Genomic DNA, 22,635 nt, shown 5'->3' with positions numbered 1-22,635 from the left:
CTAGACGAGCCGCTCTCTTTATGTTTTGTCTGCGGTTTAAATTATTTTGGGTTGCAAAATGAATGCAAAAAAAGAATGAAATTTCTGAAAGCTTTAAAAAAATTTTGAAAGAAAACCTCAGAACTCAGTGCTGACATGACTCACTTCTAAAAAGCCTCCAAAAGAAAAAGGGCACGACGCACAACTGACTCTACCTGTGGGTGGAGCTGATGGATGGAACTGAGCACTACATATGTCTTGGCTGATGGACCACATCTGGGCAAAGGATAATATTGTGTAAATTAGATTTTTGACCAAATTACCTCTTTAAGGAGTAGAGGGATTCTGATGACAGACATGAAGTTAATAGCGAGTTTAAGACTGAGCGTTCTCTCCAGAGGGAAAGTGCTGCCATGCTCTTTTGGCAGTAAGTGAAGAGTTGCAGACTTCGGCCATTGAAGCACTCGGGGCCATCTCCCCTCTATTAAACACAGTAGTAAAAGTTTGTGTTTGTGTGTGTGTATTTGTGTGTGCGCGTGCGTGCGTGCGCGTGTGTGTGTGTGTCTGTTTTGAAATAGACTGTGGAAGAAGCAGATTGCATGTGGGACTAAGTATCTCAAACCTGACTGAGCTGCCTTGCGTTACAACCCTGCCGGACATCTGGACGTTCTGCTATCATGTAGGTGTTCATTATCCACTTTGTATATGTTACTAAGACAAATGATAATAATTACCAAGATAACAATGCTATTCACTTCAGTGCACCGTAATCAGAATATCTAACGTCATCAGAGTTTTATTAATAACACAGTTACAGTATTTTCAGCTTCTAAGGCAAAGCCTACTAATTAGCATATGTTTATTAATAAATCACATCATTCCATCAATGTTTGTTATCCACTTTTGTATATTTTAATACAAATATCTAAAATCAACAGATTATTTAATAAATAATATTACAAAGCTGTTCATTACCCCTGTTTGTATACTGTGATGAAGTTGATTACTCCATAATTTTTCTTACACAAAAAACACAATTGTTTATTATTTTTTGTTTTCATGTGTTGTTTGTTGCACAATATTATATAGGTGGTCAATATTCACATTTGTATATTGTTATGAAAATATTTCAAATCAACAGAATTCCATTTAATAAGTAACAAATTACTTAGGTGTTCATTATCCACTGTTCTACATTGTAATAAAAATATCTAAAACCAACAGACTTTATTTAATAACTAACACAATAGTACAAAGGTGTTCATAATCCCCTTTTGTATATTTCAATTACAACATCTAAAATGATCAGACGTTCATTTAATAAATAGCACAGTGTTATGTAGGTGGTCAATATTCATATTTGTATATTAGAATATCTAAAATTATTATAGTTTAATTTAATATATGACAATTTTGTGTATGTGTTCATTATTTTTGTGTACTGTAATAGGAATATCTAAAATTAATGCAATTTTATATCAACCTTTATATATTGTTATAAGAATACGTAAGTAAGGTCAGTAGAATTTTGTTAAAAGAAATAACAAAATTTTACATAAGTGTTTCTTCTGCACTTTTATATCTGTTGGAATGAGAATATCTAAAAGTAAAAAAACTAAAAAAATAGTAAATACCCCAATATTATGTAGGGGGTTAATATGCACTTTTGTATATCTAAAATCAACAGAATTCTATTTAATAAATAATACTGTTACACAGCTGCCTGTTATCCAGTTTTAGATGTTATAAGGGGAAACATCTAAAATAAACAAAATAATTTATTTAATAAATAACAAAATATCGCAAAAGTGCTTGTTACTGACTTTTGTTCACTGTAACGAGGATATCTAAAAATAAAAGATTAAAAAAAATAAACAGCATTACACAGATATTCATTTTCATTATCTACTTCATATTTTGTGATTAGAACATCTGAATAAAACAAAAATGAGGTCATAAGTAAAATGATATTATGTAGGTAGTTATAATTCTCTTTTGCATATTTTAATGAGAATACGTAAAGTCAACAGAAATTTATTTAAAAAATAAATACCACAGTATTAGGTAGGTGTTTGTTATCCATTTTGGTATATTTTAATGAGAATCTCCAAAATCAACAGAATTTTATTTGATAAATAAGACAATATTAAGTAGGTGGTTGTTATTTGCTTTCATATCCTGTAATGAGACAGGCTAACAATGCGCACAGTTTTCAACGTGGGCCCACAGAACGTGGCCTAGGAGTGACTTCTTTAGAGTTGACGCGGTTGCAGACCGTTGGCGGTTTAGGCAGCGTGCTGAAGTGTGGTTATCGATCACAGCCTCTCGGCTGCAGCAGCATATGGGAGAGGACTGACGTTGGAGGATTAATATGAATTTTGTCTAATTAGTGGAAGGGACAGAACTCAGAGCTGCGTGCCGCTGGCATTCATTAGTGTGGGAGAGTGTTAGTATGCGCTCTGGGTTTGGGTGAGTGAAACACATCAGATCGCATGTATGACTGTAAGCAATATTACAGCCAAAATGATGCCATTTAATTAGCATTTGGAATTTATGGAAAAGACTCGCTTGGACATGAGAGACACGGGGAAACGTAGTTAACTGACATAAACGCAGACTCTCATAACGTTTGGCCACTTGAGAGATATGCAACACCCTGACATATAGAACAGCTTTCCCAGCATGCAGTGCTGTCCTCACCCCCACACTCAGCCCAGTAAGCCTTTGATCAGCAAGTGGAGGAGGAATGTGTGCTTTCTCCAGTTCTCAACATATAAACACTCAAAGAGCATGATCATTTTTCAGACTATGTCACGAACTGTTTCTTTTCTTCTTGTCAGTGCAGTACTGGCTGTACTCAGACTGCTCAAAACAATGACTGCTACTGTCGATCTCTGTTAGTCACGTCTGATCTGGCTCAGCACTCTGGCAAAATGCACAATTCTGACGCGCTTCTCTGAGTGAAATATTGTGCCTTGCGAGGTTCCATTCTGTTTAAATCCAATTTAGTCTGTCTAGAACCAATTACCAGTCCAAAGGGACATACTTAACAGAACATACAAAATACAAGATGCCATCCTGGTTATTATTATTAATATTATTATTTTTATTTATAACTACTATCACCTGAGATACTATATCATCTATTTTATTTTATTGTATTTTATTTATAACTATTTTCATCTGAGATACTATATCATTTATTTAAATCTATTTTATTTAACTCAAGGTTTTTTATCACCTGAGACATTCTTTAATTTAATTTTATTTTATGCATTTGTAACTACTATCACCTGAAGTAGTCTTTTGTCCGTTTTATTTTATTTGTTACTACTATTACCTGGGATACTCTATAATGCATTATACATAATTTTATTTTACTTTGCCTCTGGTTATGCAGGAATACTCAATCAACCTAATCTTCATCTGCTGCCTCTCTAGTATTGTCGATAACCATGGACAATAATTTTGACACTTTTCTCACTCTTTGTATTAGAAAAGAACATAAAACTGGTTTGATTTAAACACTCTTGGAATAGATGGGCTGATGCAGATCGCTTATGAAAAACATTGTAGTAGACTTTCAGAAATTCTTCAGTCAAAGGTAAATGTCAATTAAGTAGTTAATCTTTATTATTTGTATTATTTCAGTGGTAGGATTAGTTTGTCAGAGGGAAGGATTAGTGGTAATTTGTTTCTAGTGTAGCAGTGTGGGTGGAGCTTTAAAAGGCTCCGTCTGATTGAGCGTGGATAGAATAACCTAAATAAAGCGAAAGTAACTGGAACTGCTAATTTACTGTGCTGTTCTAGTGGAGACATTCTCTCAACTCTGTCATATCCTATGATCTGAACTGTTTGAGTGTAACAGTTGTCGTTTTAAATTTAGTTTATATAATAACATATTTTAACTGTTCATTTATAGAATTCAGCCTCCTTTTCCCCCAAGGTTTCTATAGCCCAACAGGCTTGTTGTCCTTTTTCAAGTGCATTGAAATTATTGTCTGTGGTAATTGCTAGAGCGATACAGATGCAGTATATTAGAGATTAGGTTGAAAAATGCTGGAATATTCCTTTAAATTCTGATTTAGCTGCCTATATAGGCACCAAGTAGCAAAGCAGCTCAACAGGTTTTGAGACGTCCCATGATTAAGTCTATGGTATTTAGGTGAAGGACAGTATGACATCAGTATGTGAGATTTGATGGAGGTCAGTATAGATGTGTGCTCTTCTAGAATGTAGGTAGAATCTAATCTTTGTATTTGTGCATAATCAACTATATGTGTTGAAAGTTATGGCTAAATGTCTATACCTAGATTAATAGTTAAACGGACACGTCCAGTGTCCAGCTCCAGTCGCAGGGTATCGGCTGAGTCCCGGGATGTGGTTGCCATGAGAACGCCATAGGCCCTCTGTGACCGAAACCTCAGCGTCACGTCCTCGGCCTCGGTGTGCATGGCCACCGGCAGCTGGATCTTCATAAACTTACTGCCGTCGTAGCTCAATACGGTAGCATCTGTAAGCAGGGAACACAGATTAGGAGGGTCAGTCTACCATTGCAGCGGCAAACAGGGTACAAGCGTTGATAAGCAATTCGAGTGTAAAATGTAGAATGTTATACTGAAGAACATCGAGAAAGTTGTAACACCACTGACTGGAACACCACTGACAAAATGACTAAAATCTGAGCTTTTCTAAAATAGTCTATAGGCACTTTAGGTCTTTTTGTCAGGAATTACAAATACTGCATTCAAGTTGTTATTTTATTTCATGTTTAAAATGAAAATAACAAAGTCTTATCACCAACACAGTCACATGAAGCTGGCATTTAGCTTAATTCATCAGAAATATAAAGAGCGATTCCAATAGCCGTAGGTTTTCTTCTTCTGAGATATAATAAAAATGACATTTTAGGTTTCTGTAGCACCACTGACAAAAAAAAATTATCAAAAAATCTCAAAAATCTGGGAAAAAACATCAAAATTGTTGTTTTAAATAAAAACAATACTTTAGCATCTGCAAAGTCACTGCTGTAAATTTTTTTCTTTTATGTACAATATGACTACAAATCACTAAAATAAAAAAATCATATTTTTTGTTTGTTAATTTACAAAAAAGAACAGAAACTATGAAGACATGAACTTTTTGTTTTTATTCTTATTCTGAGCTTGTTTTCATGGCTGTAAAGCTGTGTGACATTATATGCCACTACAATGAGAGAAAGGCCCGAAGCCAAGTTAGTTTAGGAAGAAGAACTTCAGGTGGAACACTTTCATGTGCTTCCTTATTCTAACCATAGAGTAATCCTATCACAAATTCCCTTTGGTCACATCATTCAACCCTTCTCAGAAACGAGGATTCCATGATTCTTCTGAATATGCTGAATATGCTTTTCAAGTCAACTCCTCAGGCAGGCAGTGACAGACAAAAAACTGGATGGTCAATGGGCCATTTTACTAAACTGTGGACATCAATGATGAACACTTGCAATAAAGTAGGACCCTACAGTGAAAAACGACAACACAAAAACAGAAATATGTGGTCAAAAAAATGACCCCCTTCCTTTAAAAGTAATTGATTAGCCAAGACATGTTTGGTGTCTGAAGTCTGCTTCTTTAGTTTAGTGCTGGTGCTAGTGGGCTAAGTTATCTAAGTAATGGAAGGCTATGCACCAGTTAGCATACTACATTACAAACCACACTGTGTTGGTACATAATCTCAAACAGACCTCAAGATAGCTGCGACCTTTGCTTTTAGCTGCGCTACATATCTTTAACCATTTGTACAGATTACAGTATGTCAGAAGCCTCATAAGCAAGCCAGTTTAAGATCACATTATGCAGTTTGCACAATGCTAATGAGTGGCTATAATTTTCCATTACTTCTACATTAGCATCATAGCCCCAGTCCAAAACTACAGAAACAAATGTCAGACAGACATTTGTGGTGAAGGGGAAAATGAACACAAATGAGTAAAAAGTCAGAACCCACCCTTCATTTAAATTTCCAGGCAGAACAGCCATTTATACAAGAAATGGGAAAGTTAAAGGAAAATAAGTAACCAGGAGCCAAACAGCCAAAATCAGTTCAAAATAATTTTAAAAGAACCTAGCAATTGTGCCCTGGCCTAGCAGACCACCAAAACTGACCCCTTCAGATAAACAGCAACAAAAGCTTTCATTTTTGAGAGAGAGGAGAAAAACAAGCTCCACTCTTACTTCAATGTTTCTGTCCATCCTTCCACTGCGAGAAGACAAAGCTATGAGTCTGAAAGGATGCGTAGCTGTCAAGAAGATCTTACTGAGAAAAGAAAATAGGAAACGGAAGAAAACTGCGACTAGAACTCAAAAAACTGGATATAAGAGAGATGTGGACTAAGGTTTTATGTACTGATTAGACTAAATTTATCATTGGGATTACTTGAATCATGAGAAACAGGAAGTGCAACCAACTTCTAAGACTGAACCTTGAAGGTGTGGAACAATATCAATGCAAAAATTTTTGAAAAACAGAAAGCAAGTCTCACAAAAAGAATGGAAGCTGTAATAAAGGCAAAAGCTAGACACTGAGCAACTGAAATAGTTAGTTGTTGAGGGTTTTGTGTTTCCTGTTAAATGTTTTTTTAATCACTTGTACTTAGTTGCCATTTTGAATGGAAAATAAAAAAATTAAGGATGGTCCCACCAGATGCTCCAACCTAACTCACCACACTTAGTGATATAGGAAAAATGTGGACCGTTGGGGGACCCTGACAAACCACATTGGAAACCACTGAACTATGCCTTCAATACAACTGGTGCCCTAGCATACTACACACTGAATTCTACTACACATTTCATTGAAAACGCACAGCTCTACCATTCACTGGAGCACTCTACCGCTCCAACTCGGGTTTAAACTTGTTGAACCACGAGCTGAAATAGAACAAAAGCACCAGCAACAGTAATTAAGACACTGTAGAAGCTCTTTATAATATACAGCAAGCCTTTGTCAAACATCCAGTCTTTAATGACATAAAAATGTATATTAAAATGCAGAGAAGGAACTTTTTATTAAACCAAGCACGAGTAAGGGATGGCGGCCAAAAGTTGTTTATCTGCTCTTGCCTTTGCATGCAAGGACATAATTATGAATTGAAACTAGAAAGTTAGCATCTTAAGTTGCTGCCTGACAAGCTAATTTGTGTTTAGGGTGTTCCAACACGGCCCTCAAATAACACTATATTAAAATGTCTGGAGCCGTGTTTAAATGAAGACGTATTAGAGGCGTCTAATAGAGTGTGACAGGGAATAAAAACGACACTATTCTTCAGACAGCATTGAAGGCGGATGCTCTTGTCATTGTGGTGAAAGGGAATGAAATGACTAGCATACTGGAACGCTAACCGCTCATAGACGTGATTCCACTCAGCAGGGAGAACATTGTAGAATGTCAGACGCTCGTCCCGATGCGGCAACAACCTATGGTGTCATGTCCCATCCGGCAGAGACGGAATTACAGCCGCCGCAGGAATACGGCAAATATATGTTCAACATTAAGCCTGAACAGGCGGAGTTAGCTTAGAGGCATCATCCATAATTCAGCCCTACTTGGAATTCAAGCTGTCTTTCCCCTTTTTCACGTACTGTATATACAAACTCCTAAATGGAAGTAAACAAGCCGTCTAGCGTGGAAGCGCCTGGAGACAATCCTGATATTGGAGGCTACGCCACTGAGATGGAGTAATCTAGGAGCTGCCTTTCAAAAGCTCAGCTCCCACATCTGTACCAGCAAACGGCTAAAACGTGAGCGCCCTGCTAAGAGCGCCGCGGCCTGTGCCGTGTTTTACATAATGAAAACACAGCCGACGACTCGTCCTTATATTACATAGATCAGGTGTCATGTACGGGGCAGCTCAGCGGACTTAATAAGGCAGCTCATTCGGAGGCCAGGCAGGTTATGTTGACTGACTCATAGGATAATTACTGTCTCGCTAACAAGGGTTACACCGCATGACATGCAATAGATAAAAAATGGCTTGTACCAGAAGTTCGGTGACATTTCTGCCATATGACTTTGGAACACAAAGACTTTGCACAAGTTAGACACATCTGAGTAGCTAAAAGATGCAAAAATCTAATCCATTTATTTCCAGAACTAATCTAATCAAGTGCCCTATGGAAAAACCAAAGAACTGGCTTTTGGCCTGCTCAAACAAAACTCTCCTATAGCAAGTCATTCATTTTTCATTACTTATTAATGAATTGGAAGCATATCTGAATCCCTTTGCTTAGCTTGAACAGCATCTACTCAAAAATGTCACTAGTGAATGTCATATAATGAAGCTCCAATTTTAATTTCCTTTCAATAATATAGTGGCTATATTTCTCAAAGCAGTACAAACATGTGCTGGTCAACAATGTGATCCAAAAATATAATAATGACTGGAAAACAGTCCCACCCGTCCTGCAGCATCTGTCAGGCTCCAAGCATCGACAAAATAAGTTACTATCATTTTTCTTGTTTCACTAACAATGTTGAGTAGATATTCATTTCTAAAAGAGGCATAATGCAGTTTTCACACCAATTAGCTTTTTAGCTGCAGTTTATGCTTAGAACTACTTTTTACTCATACGGAGCTAAGGCCATTTTTCTACCACACACTCAAACACAAGAACTGACCAAAAGGGGAACCAACAGAATTTATGGTTCTAGTTCATTGTTCACCTACTTAAGGCAGCTGGAATTATCATAATTAACATGACAACTAAATTGCTTTTTGGGTCAACTAATGCTACTCTAAAGCATCTGATTTGGCTAATTAGCTACGCTCCTTGCTATTTAGCTCAACTTCTAGTCAGACTTTTTAATGAAATGAAACAAAACACTATATATAGTATATACTACTACATAGGATATGTTTTTCTCTGTTGAGTGTGAAAATATGAGCTGTGGAGGCTATGCTGATAGGGTTAGCATTTGCATCCTTACTAGCTTATCTCACCTTAGGGAACTCTTTATAAAGCAATAACACTAAAAGTAGCAGTCAATGTATAAACATACCAGTCTAGTTTACATTTTGGGGTGACGTAATAATGCTATGTGATTTTATACTCACCTAGAAGAGTAAAGAATTTGTTGAATTGAAATGATTCTTCAGCTACAAGTTTTAGCAAAAACAGAGGAGAACATCCTCAAGTACCTTTTGGCCCTCACACCAATCTTGAGCAGGTAACAAGACCTGTAAAACTGGAATCTTCGATAATGGACTGAGGGTCAGTGAAAGAAGCACAGTTCCAACACTTTGTGCAGTGGACCCTTGTTAATTCAGTCATGCCAATGAAGTTTCTTGCAAGTAAAGAATACTATAGGTTCATGTAAACTGAGCACAGGGATCACTGCTCAGGTAACTGACGGTTTACAAGCCATTTACAAAAAGAGGAACAGAGAAGAGAAATTCCTGAATGTTCTGCTGACACTTTTCGGAAATTGGGTCTTGGTGGTTTTAAAGAAACTTGTCACTTCTTGAGTTAGAGCTGTACTCTGTCAGATTTCATTAAGGCAGTGGACATGCCTGGCCTGGCCAGCATCTTCCTGACCATCTGCGTCCACTGTGCACACCTTTCCTTCCCCTGCGAGGCAAGAGCAGAGGGATAATTAAGCAGGAGAGGGTGATGGAGGATGTTCAGGATGCGGGGCAGGAAACAAACTGTTTCGTCTGTTTAATTAAAATCTGGGCTTTTTTGTTTTTGTGGGCAGACGGTTCGCTGCGTTATTCGTTCCCAACTTGCTGTCTCTCTCTCTCTCTCTCGATATCTTTCTTAGATTCTTTCATTTACTCCCTGACCTCGAACAGTCTCTTTCTTTAAAAAATAAATGAATAAATAAATAAATAAATAACTTACAGATTCTCATAGAATTCAGCCTATTTGATCTGATCTTCACTGTAAGAAAGCCTGTAAAAACCCAAAGGATGGTAATTGTAGCTGCTTCAGTCTATTTAGTATATCTTTTTTTCTTTCTTTCTTTCTTTTCCATCTTGTATTAAGCTACCCCCTTTCCTATCTTTCATTACTCGTTCTTCCTTTCCTTCTATTCTATTCCCTCTTTTTTCTTTTTCTTTCTATTCTTTTCAAGGGTTTCTTTCTCTCTTTCTTTCTTTCTTTCTTTATCCTTTTTCATCTTCCTTCCACTTCATTCTTTAATCTTATTTACCATCTTTCTTTTTTCCCTTCCTTCTCTTCACTTTTTTTTCCATCTATTTTCTTACTTCCTTACGTTCCTTCCCTCCTTTCATTCTTCCTTTCCTTCCTTCCATTTTTCTTCATTTCCATCTTTCTTTCTTTCCTTCCTTCCCTCCTTCTTTTCTGCTCTTCTTTCTTTCCTTCATGGTTTTCTACCTTGTTTCCTTCTTTCTCTTTTTTTCATCCTTCTGTTTTTCCATCTTTTTTCTTCCTCCCTTCTTTCCCTCGACAGTGTCTAGTAACGACAGTGGTTTTGTAAAGAACCATGAACGCTCAAACCACCCTTTGCGTGCATAAATGGTTCTTTGCATCATGAAATAATTCTTCAGACTGATGAATGATGTGTTGTAGATGGTTCTATATAGAACCTTTTTGAAAAGGGTTCTATATAGCACCAAACAGGGTTCTTGACATCATAACAATAGCAAAACCTTTTTAGTGCTATATAGAACCATATACAACACATTCTCCATCAATCTGAGAACCATTTTATCATGCAAACAACAATTTATTCATGCAAAAGGTGCTTTGAGTGTTCGTGGCTCTATACACAACCACTGTCTTCACTAAAGAACCTTTTTGAGAGTGCACATGTATTTCTCACAGAAACAGTGTGATTCACAGCAATGTGGAATTGAACGGAAGAGGGTCAGATTGATTAGATATAGAAGGGCCTCTGTAGTATCCCTGCATAGCTCACATCCAAAAGTATTTTACTATCTCAGGTTCCAGCACACCTCATTTCATTTGCTGTTTGATGAATTTCAACTCTGTACAAAAGTCTGCAAAAGACCTAAGGTTGTTAATTGTGCCCTGCTTGAGTTCTTTTGGTATATCTCTATATCTATGCACCATTTATTCTGTCTTTTTCTTCCATTCTTCTCCTCTTTCATTCTTTCTCCTGCTAGTGCCATATGCGGTGGTTGGGCTTTGCCACAGGGTGGAACGCCATGCACGGATAAGTGAGCGGCAGGCTAATTCTTTTGACAGCTCCTCAGCCTGCTGGTGCTGGCTCGGGCGTACTAGCAAAGCAGCAATCTGGAGACATCACAACAGCTGGCTACATGCCAGAGTCCGAGTGCAGAGAGAGAGAGAGAGAGAGAGGGAGAGAGAGAGAGAGAGAGAAAGACCCCTCTTCATTGTGACACCCACATGTCTGGCACTGTACGCTGAAAGCTACTGTCTTATATAACTCGCAGTATACGCCTCAGGCTAGCGTTATCAGTTAGCTCCATTTTTTTATGTATATATACCAGCAAAGCCTGACAGCTGGATTGTCAACATCTGACTATGCCAAATCTGAGGTTTTGAGTCATTTTCTAGGCAATATATACGTTTCCTAGGCGATGTGGGCTTTTGAAAAAAAAAACAGTGATGTAGGCTGTTATACTGTGTCTTAAAGGAATTGCTTTGTGAACAAGTATATACTGTATCCCCCTCACACTGAATCTAATCAATCAGCCAAATCTGTCTGAAGTTTGCTTTTTTAGATTTTAGAAGCTAATAATAAGTAATAAATAAGGGAAGCTATTAGGGATGTCATTCTATAAGCACCTCATGATTCCATTAAATTTTGATTCAGGGTGCCAAGATGTCATTATAAAACAATTTTCAGTGCACTTTGATGAATCTCCATTATTGATTTTATAGCCTACATTACAATTTCATAATGTAGCCTACAGACATATAGCTTCCCTCAAGATATATCTATAGTCCATATTCTGATATAAAAATATATGTGCTTAAGCATGTAGCGCATAACATTGCTGTGGCGTGCACCCATGCACCAACAGACGGGCGCACGCCACAATTGCCTATCCTGTTTCATTACTAATTACAGAGTCAGCACAAGAACTGTGCACCAGTATCTCCATGAGATAGGTTTCCATGGCTGAGCAGCTGCACACAAGATCACTATTAGTAATGTCAAGCGGTTGGAGGGGTGTAAAGCATGCCCCCTCTGCACTCTGGATAGTAGAAACAGGTTCTCTGGAGTGATGAATTGTGCGTCAATATCTGGCAGTCTGATTGACGAATCTAGGTTTGGTGGATGCAAAGAGAACGCTACCTACCAGAATGCACAGTGCCAATAGTAAAGTTTGGTGGAGGAGGGATAATCATCTGGGCTCAACCCTTTAGTTCCAGTGGGGGGGCAATGTTAATACAACATCCAAAGACTTTTAAGACCAATATATGCTCCTAACTTTGTGGCAACAGTTTGGGGAAGGCTCTTTTCTGTTACAGCATTAATAGTGCCGTTTTGCAAGTGAGGTCCATCAGGACACGAGTTTGGTTTTAGTGTGGAGAAACTCCAGTGGTCTGTACAGAGCCCTGAACTCCATCAAGCATCTTTAAGACGAACTGAAACACTGAAAGTGATTAAGGTTTTTTTTTATCCACCATCAGTGCCTGACCTTACAAAAGCTCTTTTGATTGAATGAGCATAAATTCCCACAGAAACACTCTGAAATTTTGTGGAAAGCTTTCCCAGAAGAATGGAGACTGTTATTGAGGTGGGGAGTTAAGTTAAGTCCAACAAGCTCATATAGGTGTTGTTTGCGCAAGAGTATGCTCAAACATAGTTTTGCAAGCCAAACCAAGTTAGGACGTAACGCTCAATGTGGCCAAGAACTACCTACTTGACCAGTCACATATTTTTGGCAATATAGTGTACTTCACTAATGATTTCTGCATTCTGATTACTGTTAGCTACATCAACCTCGTTGCTCCAGTTCAAAACTAAAGACACTTAACACCTGAATGATAACATTTAGGGTAAGGATAATTATACATAAGTTTCATACATTTTTTACCAAACAATTCCACTAAATCAAAATATTTCTTTGTTTATTGTTCTAATGGTCCTCCAGTGTGGTCCTAGAATTGTAGTGCATGATTCTTTTCTATAAGCAGCATTGATCAACAGTTAACCAAAGTTTCATCACCAGGAGTATCGAAGCATGTTGTGTTCCATTTTGCTACTGCAAGTGTGGAAGGAAGAAATTAGTGGTATGACAGAACTGCAGTGGGGAATTCAAAAGGAAGAAGTTGGAGGAAGCTGTGAGATGAAAGGATGTTGCATCAGACAACAGACTTTCAAATGTGACCAAATAGCTATTAATAATGGATGCACTTCATACATGTGGAAATGTATAGTAAGCTGTTCCATCTGTTCCAGTGCAAAATAAAGCCAGAAAAAATCTATAGATAGTTTCACCTAGTATGGTTTCAGATGACTGCCAGAGTTGTAAACCTGCCGGAGCTTGAATGGCTTGTTCATTCTGTAAACTAGGGGTTGCCCAGACTAGTCAATTAGTCTACGAATATATCCTCTCATCAGCACTGTAAGTAGCTGTCAACTAGTTTTGCCTGATTTTTAATGGTTTGAACATGCAAGGAGGAGTCCAGAAAACTGTTTTTTCTGCAAACCACAAACCCTTAAGTACATTAATAGTGTGGAAATACTATTCAAGATAAAACCAGTTCTACTGTTGTTTGCGCAAGAGTATGCTCAAACATAGTTTTGCAAGCCAAACCAAGTTAGGACGTAACGCTCAATGTGGCCAAGAACTACCTACTTTACCAGGAGGGGGCTGTTTGACTGATATGCAAACTGTTCAATCATAGACTGTCGTTTTAGCATGCAGTGTATTTGAGTCAGACTCATGTGAAACAAAGTGGCATGCCTGTCAGCGAACATGTCAGTATGCCAGTTTCTTTGCTACTAACCTAAAGTAAATTTTAAAAACAGAACGATGTGGATTTGTTACTAGCATTTACTTTGATAAAAGTTTGTTTCCGTCAGACTGATAAAAACCAGTGGACAGTTCTTTGACTATGGCAATGTCAACTAGTCGATTAATGTATATATTTAACAGAACCGCAAGATCTTTTTTTGTCAGTTTCTGACAGTTTTCCTGGATCTTTCCTCTGTAATTGGGACAACATATTTAGTAAGAAACGTGCACTGAAAATGAGCACTATGGGCTCTAATGTACTTTATGACACCAAATTGCCTTATTCATGCTCCGCCCACAAATGTGTTCCAATGTAACAATTGTTGCAAGGTTGGACAAGTTTAACAGTAACAGTCCCATTCAATCTAATGAGATTCAACCTATTCAAAGATCTTTAATGATCTTTAAATTTAAAGTGTGTTCTCATTTTAAGTGATATTTATTTTGTGTGTGCAACGTCATGCTGTTAGGCGAGGTCACACTGTTAGATCAGCTGTATTTTTTTGCCCTGTAATTAAGATCTTTGGAGACAAACATCTGATAGGCTAGGCAAGTTGACACATTGATAGCTCGCTGTTGAAAGTGTAATAAACATCACCGACTACTAGGAATGCACCAATCGTGAATTTATATGGCCAATTCTGATTTCTTTAGAGCCAAATTAGCCAATACCTATTTTTTTGGGCAATTTAAATAAATAAATCTTGTTTTCTGCCGATTCTTATCTTGGCCAATTTTGATTGTGCTTCCCATACTAGCTACTGTAGCTTTGGTAAAGGTCCTTAATTTAGTGATAGCCAACGTATGTTTAAAGCTAATGCAGAAAAAAAGCTTTAAAAAACGTAGCCTTTGTAGCCTAAGCTAGTTAGCTTACGCTAGCTGTTCTCTAGCATTACCAGCATCACAACCTAGCTTTTAGCATGCTGCCTGTTTGATTCCAAGCACAGAAGTATAACAGGGTGTTGTGACCAGGTTGGGGTCATAGGCTGCATCACCGGTCATCCAGGGTTTCCTGCAGTGACCCTAAATCCTTATGTTCTGCAAGCTGTTGACGGCACTTATCAGCAGCTATATGGAGACTTGCAAGAATCCTCACTTAATCTGTCCACCAGGTTATCTAATCATACGTTGAACGCTATCAATATAGGGCTAGTTAAGTCTAGAAGGCTACAAACTACAATATCGACAAAGACAATAAATAAGAATTACCAATACAAACTAACTAGAACACTCAATAACACTCTAAATGCGATGAGACAACATGTATGGAAAAACATCTAAAACTGCGCCGATGTTCTCCCTCCCTCTTGGCTTGTATGGTTTCATATTTATGAGCATGGCACAAGCAGATCCATCTCTCTGCATGGCTCTGGGCACGAGTAGGGCATCATCAGGGGGCAGTAACGATGGTTGACTGATTTGCATACTGTGACGTGTTATCATACTTTGGTACAAAGACGTCATCCGCGCCTATAGCAGAGTTGAACCAAAGGGGTTCTGCAAAGGCGGAACTGACCACTGTAGAAATTTTTACACTTTGGAAAAATGTGTTCACATTTCAAGCGAAGCTGGTATAATTTATTATTACAGAACAATGCATTTTAGCTATTGATGAAGAAAAGGTCTGTCACTCTTAAAGGTGAAGTCACTCTTTAATGTAGCTGCAGAGTGGAATTAAGATTAGAAAAAACTACACCCAGTCTAGTACTACTAGTGTGACCTTTTACACACAAATCAAACATCATTAAAAACCAAAAAAAGTGCATTTCATAAAGAAAATGCAGAGTGATTCTGCAGCTTAAGCTTGTCGACAGGTGGTTGCTAGGGTGTCGCTGAATGGTTAGCAGTTGCCACGGTGTGGCCAAACGGTCACTGTGGTATTTTACTTGGTTGCAAAGCTGTTGGTAAGTGGTTGCTACGGTATCCCAGGTGGTTGCTAGTGTGTTGTTAGATGGCTGCTTTGATTTGCCACATGATTAATAGCTCGTTACTAATAGACTTTTGTCGACATGATATAAGTTGGGTGCACAAACTTTTGCACCTCATTCATTCCTAAGGGGGAAAAACTGCCTTTCAATAATTATTGTACAAAAACCATTAGAATGGTGTTGATATCTCGACAACTGTGGAACAAGTTAGCAGTCAAATATCTGGCAGAAAAAGAAGAAGAAGAAGAAGAAGAAGAAGAAGAAGAAGAAGAAGAAAAAGAAGAAGATGAAGAAGATGAAGAAGAAGAAGAAGAAGAAGAAGATGAAGAAGAAGAATATACCATCAGTTTTAAGCCCTTAAAATTACAGGCTTCTTACATACAAATGCTTATTATTCAGTAACTACAGTGACTTCAGTGCAAACTGGTTGAGTCGTTCTTAGGTTACAGAAGTGCGAATAAAACTTTCGGCCCACCAACAAGCCCTTGGCCTGTTAAGGGGTTAATCAGTGCACAATCACTAATTAAAAAATCACTCTAATTTTGGGTACAAGTGAACTTCAATGGGACTGAACGGGATTGTTGCTAATGTTCTGTACAGCTTGTCCAGCCTTGCAACAGTAGCTAAAAAAGAACATATTTATGGGAAGAGCATGGACAGGCCTAATGATTGCAAGAAAGGCAACTACATTTCACCCTAAGCGTGAGTACAAGCAACGTCCTGAACCTCAATATCCCTCACTATAACTACAAGCTAGTTTATCAGATATCGCCTGGACAAATTTATTAGAAAGAATCAGACACCAAACCCTCTAAACTCTGAAAGCTGTTTTTCAGAGAGTGCCTGTGAGCACCGAGAGCAATCCTACAGACATCTATTACTGTACGAAGGTGCAGAAAATATAATGTGAAAAAAGCAAGCAAGGAGGAAAGCTGACATAAGGTCTTAGAATGAGCACAGACCATTTACATTATAAATGCCACCCAGTGCTGCGTTTATATCCATCTAGCAGGCCAATCTGGATCCTGCAATGGCTGGCCTGTCAGGACTGTGCCATATGGGAGCTGACAAACTGTATGGAGAGAGGTTAGTACATTTTGGGGAAATCTTGCAGAGCGCTGCAAAAATAAAGTGATTCACTAGCATGTCGAATGTAATGAAAGAGGGTCAGATTTATTACATAAAGAAAGGGCATCTGTAGTGGTCGACTGCCACTAAGGTTTTTCTGCAGGGGGTCAAAAATTCATTCTTTATTCTGCCTTCTACAGCATCCTTTAAAAGTATCTAGTGGAGCTCAAACTTCAACAGCTTCAGAACTTATTCTGTGGCTTTTGTGGAAGAAACTTGGTAAAGAATTTGAAGATATTAACTGTACTGCAATGGCACCAGCTACTACAGATGCCCATCTGTTGAGGCACAATTTGTGTTAGCCATCCTCTAACCCCTAATCAATGACCAGTTTCTGACCACAGAGCTGACCACTGTTGGCTGGATATTTTTGACTGGTGGACCACTCTCAATGCACAGGCTCTGATGTGTGTAAAAATCCCAGCACCTAACTCCATGTCAGTTGTGTTGTGAATGGTCCACCACCCAAATATCTGGTCCTGTGGTCAGAAACTGGTCAATGATGAATCAGGTGGAGCGAAGGTGACATATTATTCATGACAAAAAATGGGCTACAGTCTGCATTTCTATAGTTGTATAGTGGACCTATAAGGTAGGTGTTTCTAATAAAGTGGCCAGTGAGTGGGAGTGCTAGGTGGGCGTTTCTAATAAAGTGGCCAGTGAGTGGGAGTACAAGGTAGGTGTTTCTAATAAAGTGGCCAGTGAGTGGGAGTACAAGGTGGGTGTTTCTAATAAAGTGGACAGTGAGTGGAAATACAGGGTAGGTGTTTCTAATAATGTGGCCAGTGAGTGGACGTACAAGGTGAGAGTTTCTAATAAAGTGGCCAGTGAGTGGAAGTACAAGGTGAGAGTTTCTAATAAAGTGGCCAGTGAGTGGAAGTACAAGGTGAGAGTTTCTAATAAAGTGGCCAGTGAGTGGACGTACAAGGTAGCGCAATTACAATCTCACATTTAATACCTTACATCCTAAGGGTGTACATAACATACATATTAGCTTCACAGTTGCTACCTAATAATAAGTCTTCAGACTAATAGCTGAATAATGAGCCTGCAGTTTAGAGGGTTAAAGGCCATTGCTAAAAAAAGGCCTTTCAGTCCATGCTAAGTCATTACAATGGTAGAGACAAATCTAATTTTATCAGGCTGATGAAGACTAGAATGATCAGTGTAAAGCCTGTAGTGTGTGTGTGTGTGGTATTTCAGGCCTGTTGATCATTTATTAATCATTATTTTGATTGCTCTTGGTGTTTTAATTAAAGAAGATATTTAAATGATGCAGGTCTAACTAACTGAATCTCAAAAATGAAAAAATTATCTATCAGTACGTGTTATAAACATGCATACAGGCCTCATATGGTGTTGCAGTAGTCTGTAAAATGAGATGTCTGGGTTAAAAGACTAGGAAAACCCCCTTCTGCTGATGTATCTTGGTAGTAGAGCCTGATCGATACATGATTTTTAAGTCCAAAACAGGTTCCAATAATTGAGGATTAAAAAATCTGATGTTAGTTATAAAGCGGTTAGGATCTGGTGAGCAGTCTAGGGATCCCAATGCCTGGGCAATGTATTTGTGCAATGCATGCTGGGTATTGTAGTGACAGAACGAAAATAACAAAATCATATTCTGTCAAACTGATGGGGCTAAGTGATATAACGTCTGTGCTACAGAGTGCTGCAAAACACAACAAATAATGTAATAGTAAATGCTAGTTTTAGGCTGGAGTGCCTCTTTAATATATTAACAAAGTATATCACAATTGCAATATGTAGCAATATAATTACAATATGGTACTGTTTCATGTCTTGCAGCCCTAGTGAGCATTAATGGGAATTGTTTTTTTGCTATTAAACTATGAGAATACTGAAGGGTTGCCCTAATTAGTGTTCTAAATGCAAGTGCTTAGAAGCTCAATTTGGGAACAGTTTATCTGGGTAATATCATAATATTTACTGCCGAATCCTGATATATCACAATGTCATTTTTCCCCCAGTATTGCTGAGCCCTAGTGTATTAATAAAATGCACTAGATATATAGTTCTAAATGCTTATACCTACCAGAATACAGAAGCGCTGCCTTAATTAGCCTTCTAAATGCACCATTTTAATTGCTAGAGCTCTAATTAGCTCCATTTGGGAAATCTGCCTTTTAAGTATCACAATATTTACTGCAAAAACCAAAGATACTAGAATGTGAGTTTTTCCCTAGAATCGTTCAGCCCTAGTATGTATTCGAGGCCTCCACTGCAGCCTACTGAGCCAATCGGTCAATGTCTCAATCAGACACTTCTGGGGGTCATTACTGGACTGGGCCAGCTGTAAAGGACAGTATCCGCTGGCCAAAAAATGCGATCGGTCACAAGTCGGGCTTCTGCCTTCTAGACACTGAAGCTCGAGCAAACAGCTTGGACTCGCCAAATAAATCAGAGGAGATGAAACCGAACAGAAAAGCAAATGAAACAGCAGTGCGGGCTGCTGTTTTGCTCGGAGGCCGACTCTACGCCTGCGAGGCGACGCAATTACAATAAACAGCAACATCTGCCGCTGTGCACGCGGGCCAGTTTGGCAAGACATCGCCTCTCAGGCACACATCAGCCAAGTGGGAAAGAGCTCTGTCTAATTACACTCCCAGGGACAACACAAACACACACACACATACGTTCACAGAGACAGAAAGGCAGATTCAAAAACTCCAAACCAATTATACGTTCCCCCACACGCGAGCAGCACCATGACAGAAAGGTTAACAGGTCACGACAGCACTTTTTCCTTTTTTTCCCATTTAGAAACTGGAGCGTAATTTAGTCCACTAATAAACCAACTGTTACAAAGCTTAATGAGATACTGCCAGCAGTTTGTCTTTCAGTTAACATGAGAGCACAGATTCGCTGCACTTATGCAAATAGTTTCATAATGTTTTCCTTTACAGTTCTAGGTATTAACCAGGTGACTAAGAATGTACAAACCCCATTACTGAAAAGTTGACAGGAGGAACAATGCAAATAAACACAGAAAGCAGTGATTTCTCAACTCTGTTTTGACCTGCGTATGAACAGTATAATGACAAGATATGTAATGTTGTGTCTTTGCAGCTTTGTTTTTGTAAATATACACCTCACTCTGAAATTGATGCCTGCAACATGCTCCAAAAAAGTTGAGAAAGGAGTAATTATGTAAAGTTCTGTGAAATTATCATTATTTAAAATGATTATTCTGAAGGTAAATTTCAGAAATTACAGTCACTTCATTTCTTGGAAATACAGCCTTTTACTGCAGTTCAATAGTTTCACTAATTCAACTACTTGTTCTCACATACAGTATTTTACCATAATAATAACAGTAATAACCATTAAAGTAAACACAAATGTCTGTGAAATATAGATGATTTTTACATTAAAATTTTAATTTATGTTCTATTTCTGTAAATTAACAACAGCAGTGTTAAAACAGTATATGAATGGTTTATATGCATCTACCCTGTTTTTTTAAAAAGGAGTACTGATCATTAAATTTAACAGTACCTTGACAGTGACAACATACATATATGAACACTGTTCACTGCACATTGACTTGTACTGAAGATGTAAACATGAATAGCTAACATTTTGCCAGTCCAACCAATGCGTTCAATATAAATATGATATTTTGCTTTTGCAAACAATATTTGTTGTATTTAAAATAACATTTGGTTACATAAGGTCTACATTGTAACAAAAAACAGCCTGCTAACAGTGCCAGCATCTCTCACTGGTGGACCATGGTCCATTGGTTGAAAAACACTGTATTAGGTAATTATTTTGGGTAAGATGATAGTAAGTATAGCTAAATGATGCTGAAATGACTAACAGGTTCTAGCTATTAAGCTGATGAAATACCTTATAACTATTTGCAGTAATAAGATGGTCAGCACAAACGTACTCCAGCTAAATTTCACTGCAATGCCACATGTTCAAGCATGAGCATTAACTGGAAACACCTTCAAGCACCAGGTAATTACGTGGCATGAAAAGAGCTAAAGTTAATTTTGGTGAAGACTCGGTAAAACCACAGTAAAAATAATTACTTTCTTTCACAGCCTACATTCAGTTTAGTTTCTAGGTAACTAACAGGGACATGCCATGTAGGACTTCTTGTACAATCTTTGTCATATAACTACTTGGTAAAATAATTACATAGTACTGTGAAGACTGTATTACATACTTTCCCAGTTAATTCCAATAACCTGTTGGGTAATTTTTACTGTTGGACTGCAGTTTAATCTAATTCAGTAGTGCAGTGGCACTTCACTCTGAATTATGAACACTTTGGACCCTGGTTCCTGTCTCCACTGCTGTAAATAAATATGAGCTGGTAAGTCACTTTACAATAAATCTTTTCACACAAAAACACTGAATGAATTTGCTTACATCTTATCCACTGAGTTACACAACACATATGAAAAATTACCCTTTAAGTGTAATAAATATGCAATAAATCAGGAGGGAGCAAATACTTTTTCATGGTGCTGTAAGTTATTGTATATAAAATAACAAAAAAGTGAAGGTGGCATACGAACACACTAAAGCGATCCAATACAGCACCGCAGAAACAACCAGCTCCGTGCTACTGACTGAATCCATCTTCAGTGTGACCACAAGTGCAGTTAGTGAAAAACCTTCACGTAATGGGACTTTTCATAGAGACAACAGAAGGGGGCCATCAGTAAGCTGCATGCTGGCTTGGGTCTTTTCACCAAAAGGGTGGTCTCTTATGACAAAGCACTCAAAATCTCCGGCATGTGTAATATGTTTTAAGCCCTTCTCATTTTACGCTCCCTTTGATGTCAATTACATTCGCATCTCTCCCCGCACTCAAATCCGCCACCTCCCCTAAAAAAACACCAGGACGCCACAGAGACAGCTCTAAGACCATAACATAAGCTGACATCCAGTGAAACGTTCAAAAACATCTGGTCTAAACATGCCAACGTGGCAGAAAACGTCCACATACCTGAAACTTACACACTTCAAAAGACCTCCTAAAGTTTCAAAGGTAAGGTTTTTTACTGAAACTACAAGCTAAAGTAGCTAACAAGTAATGGACGTTTTTAGCGTTGTTCAAACTGCATGCCTAACTGCATACCTCATTACACTTGCCTCACACTATGTTAAGTGAAAGGGGCTCTCCAGCCAACATGAAAACTGTCAACAACACTACATCTGCATCTGTTCTAAACACGCCTACTCACTTTTGACAGCACTGCTACGGTAGTCTGTAAGAGTTTGCATTTTATAAACTATGAAAAACCCCTTCTTACTTGAAGGTGACAGGAAAAACGTTGGGGTGGATTGTCGGGGGCAGGCCGTTTTGAAATGTTAGCTGGTGAACACAGATGGATGCCAGATACCTACATTTACTGCTAGGAAGCTGAACACCATTTTTGCAGCAGTCTAACTGCAGTACATGCCTTCAAATCATCATTACAACGAAGAGAATGGATTACTTAAATGACACAAATGACTCCTCAGATGAGGGGGACCTGGTTATCTAGATACTTCCGTTTGGTTTCTTCTCTGTGGCTGAAAGGGGTAAAACTCAACCTGGCCAGCATTTTGTATTGATAAAAGGTACTATTATACGACTGACAGCTACAATAATGCTAGCTT

The 22,635-nt window shown here is 38.2% G+C and overlaps 1 protein-coding gene across 1 annotated transcript in view; it reads right to left on the bottom strand.

The window, feature by feature from the left end:
* LOC118816636 (neurexin-1a-like) overlaps positions 1-22,635 on the bottom strand; it is a 524,474-nt gene that overhangs the window by 292,349 nt on the left and 209,490 nt on the right. The window contains exon 11 of the mRNA XM_036583126.1: positions 4,289-4,492. Coding sequence (XP_036439019.1) covers positions 4,289-4,492 — 204 coding nt within the window. The remainder of the gene's footprint in view (positions 1-4,288; positions 4,493-22,635) is intronic.

Source organism: Colossoma macropomum, unplaced genomic scaffold (genome assembly GCF_904425465.1).
Source record: "Colossoma macropomum unplaced genomic scaffold, Colossoma_macropomum, whole genome shotgun sequence".
NCBI lineage: Eukaryota > Metazoa > Chordata > Actinopteri > Characiformes > Serrasalmidae > Colossoma > Colossoma macropomum.
This window is presented reverse-complemented; position numbering and strand designations above follow the sequence as displayed.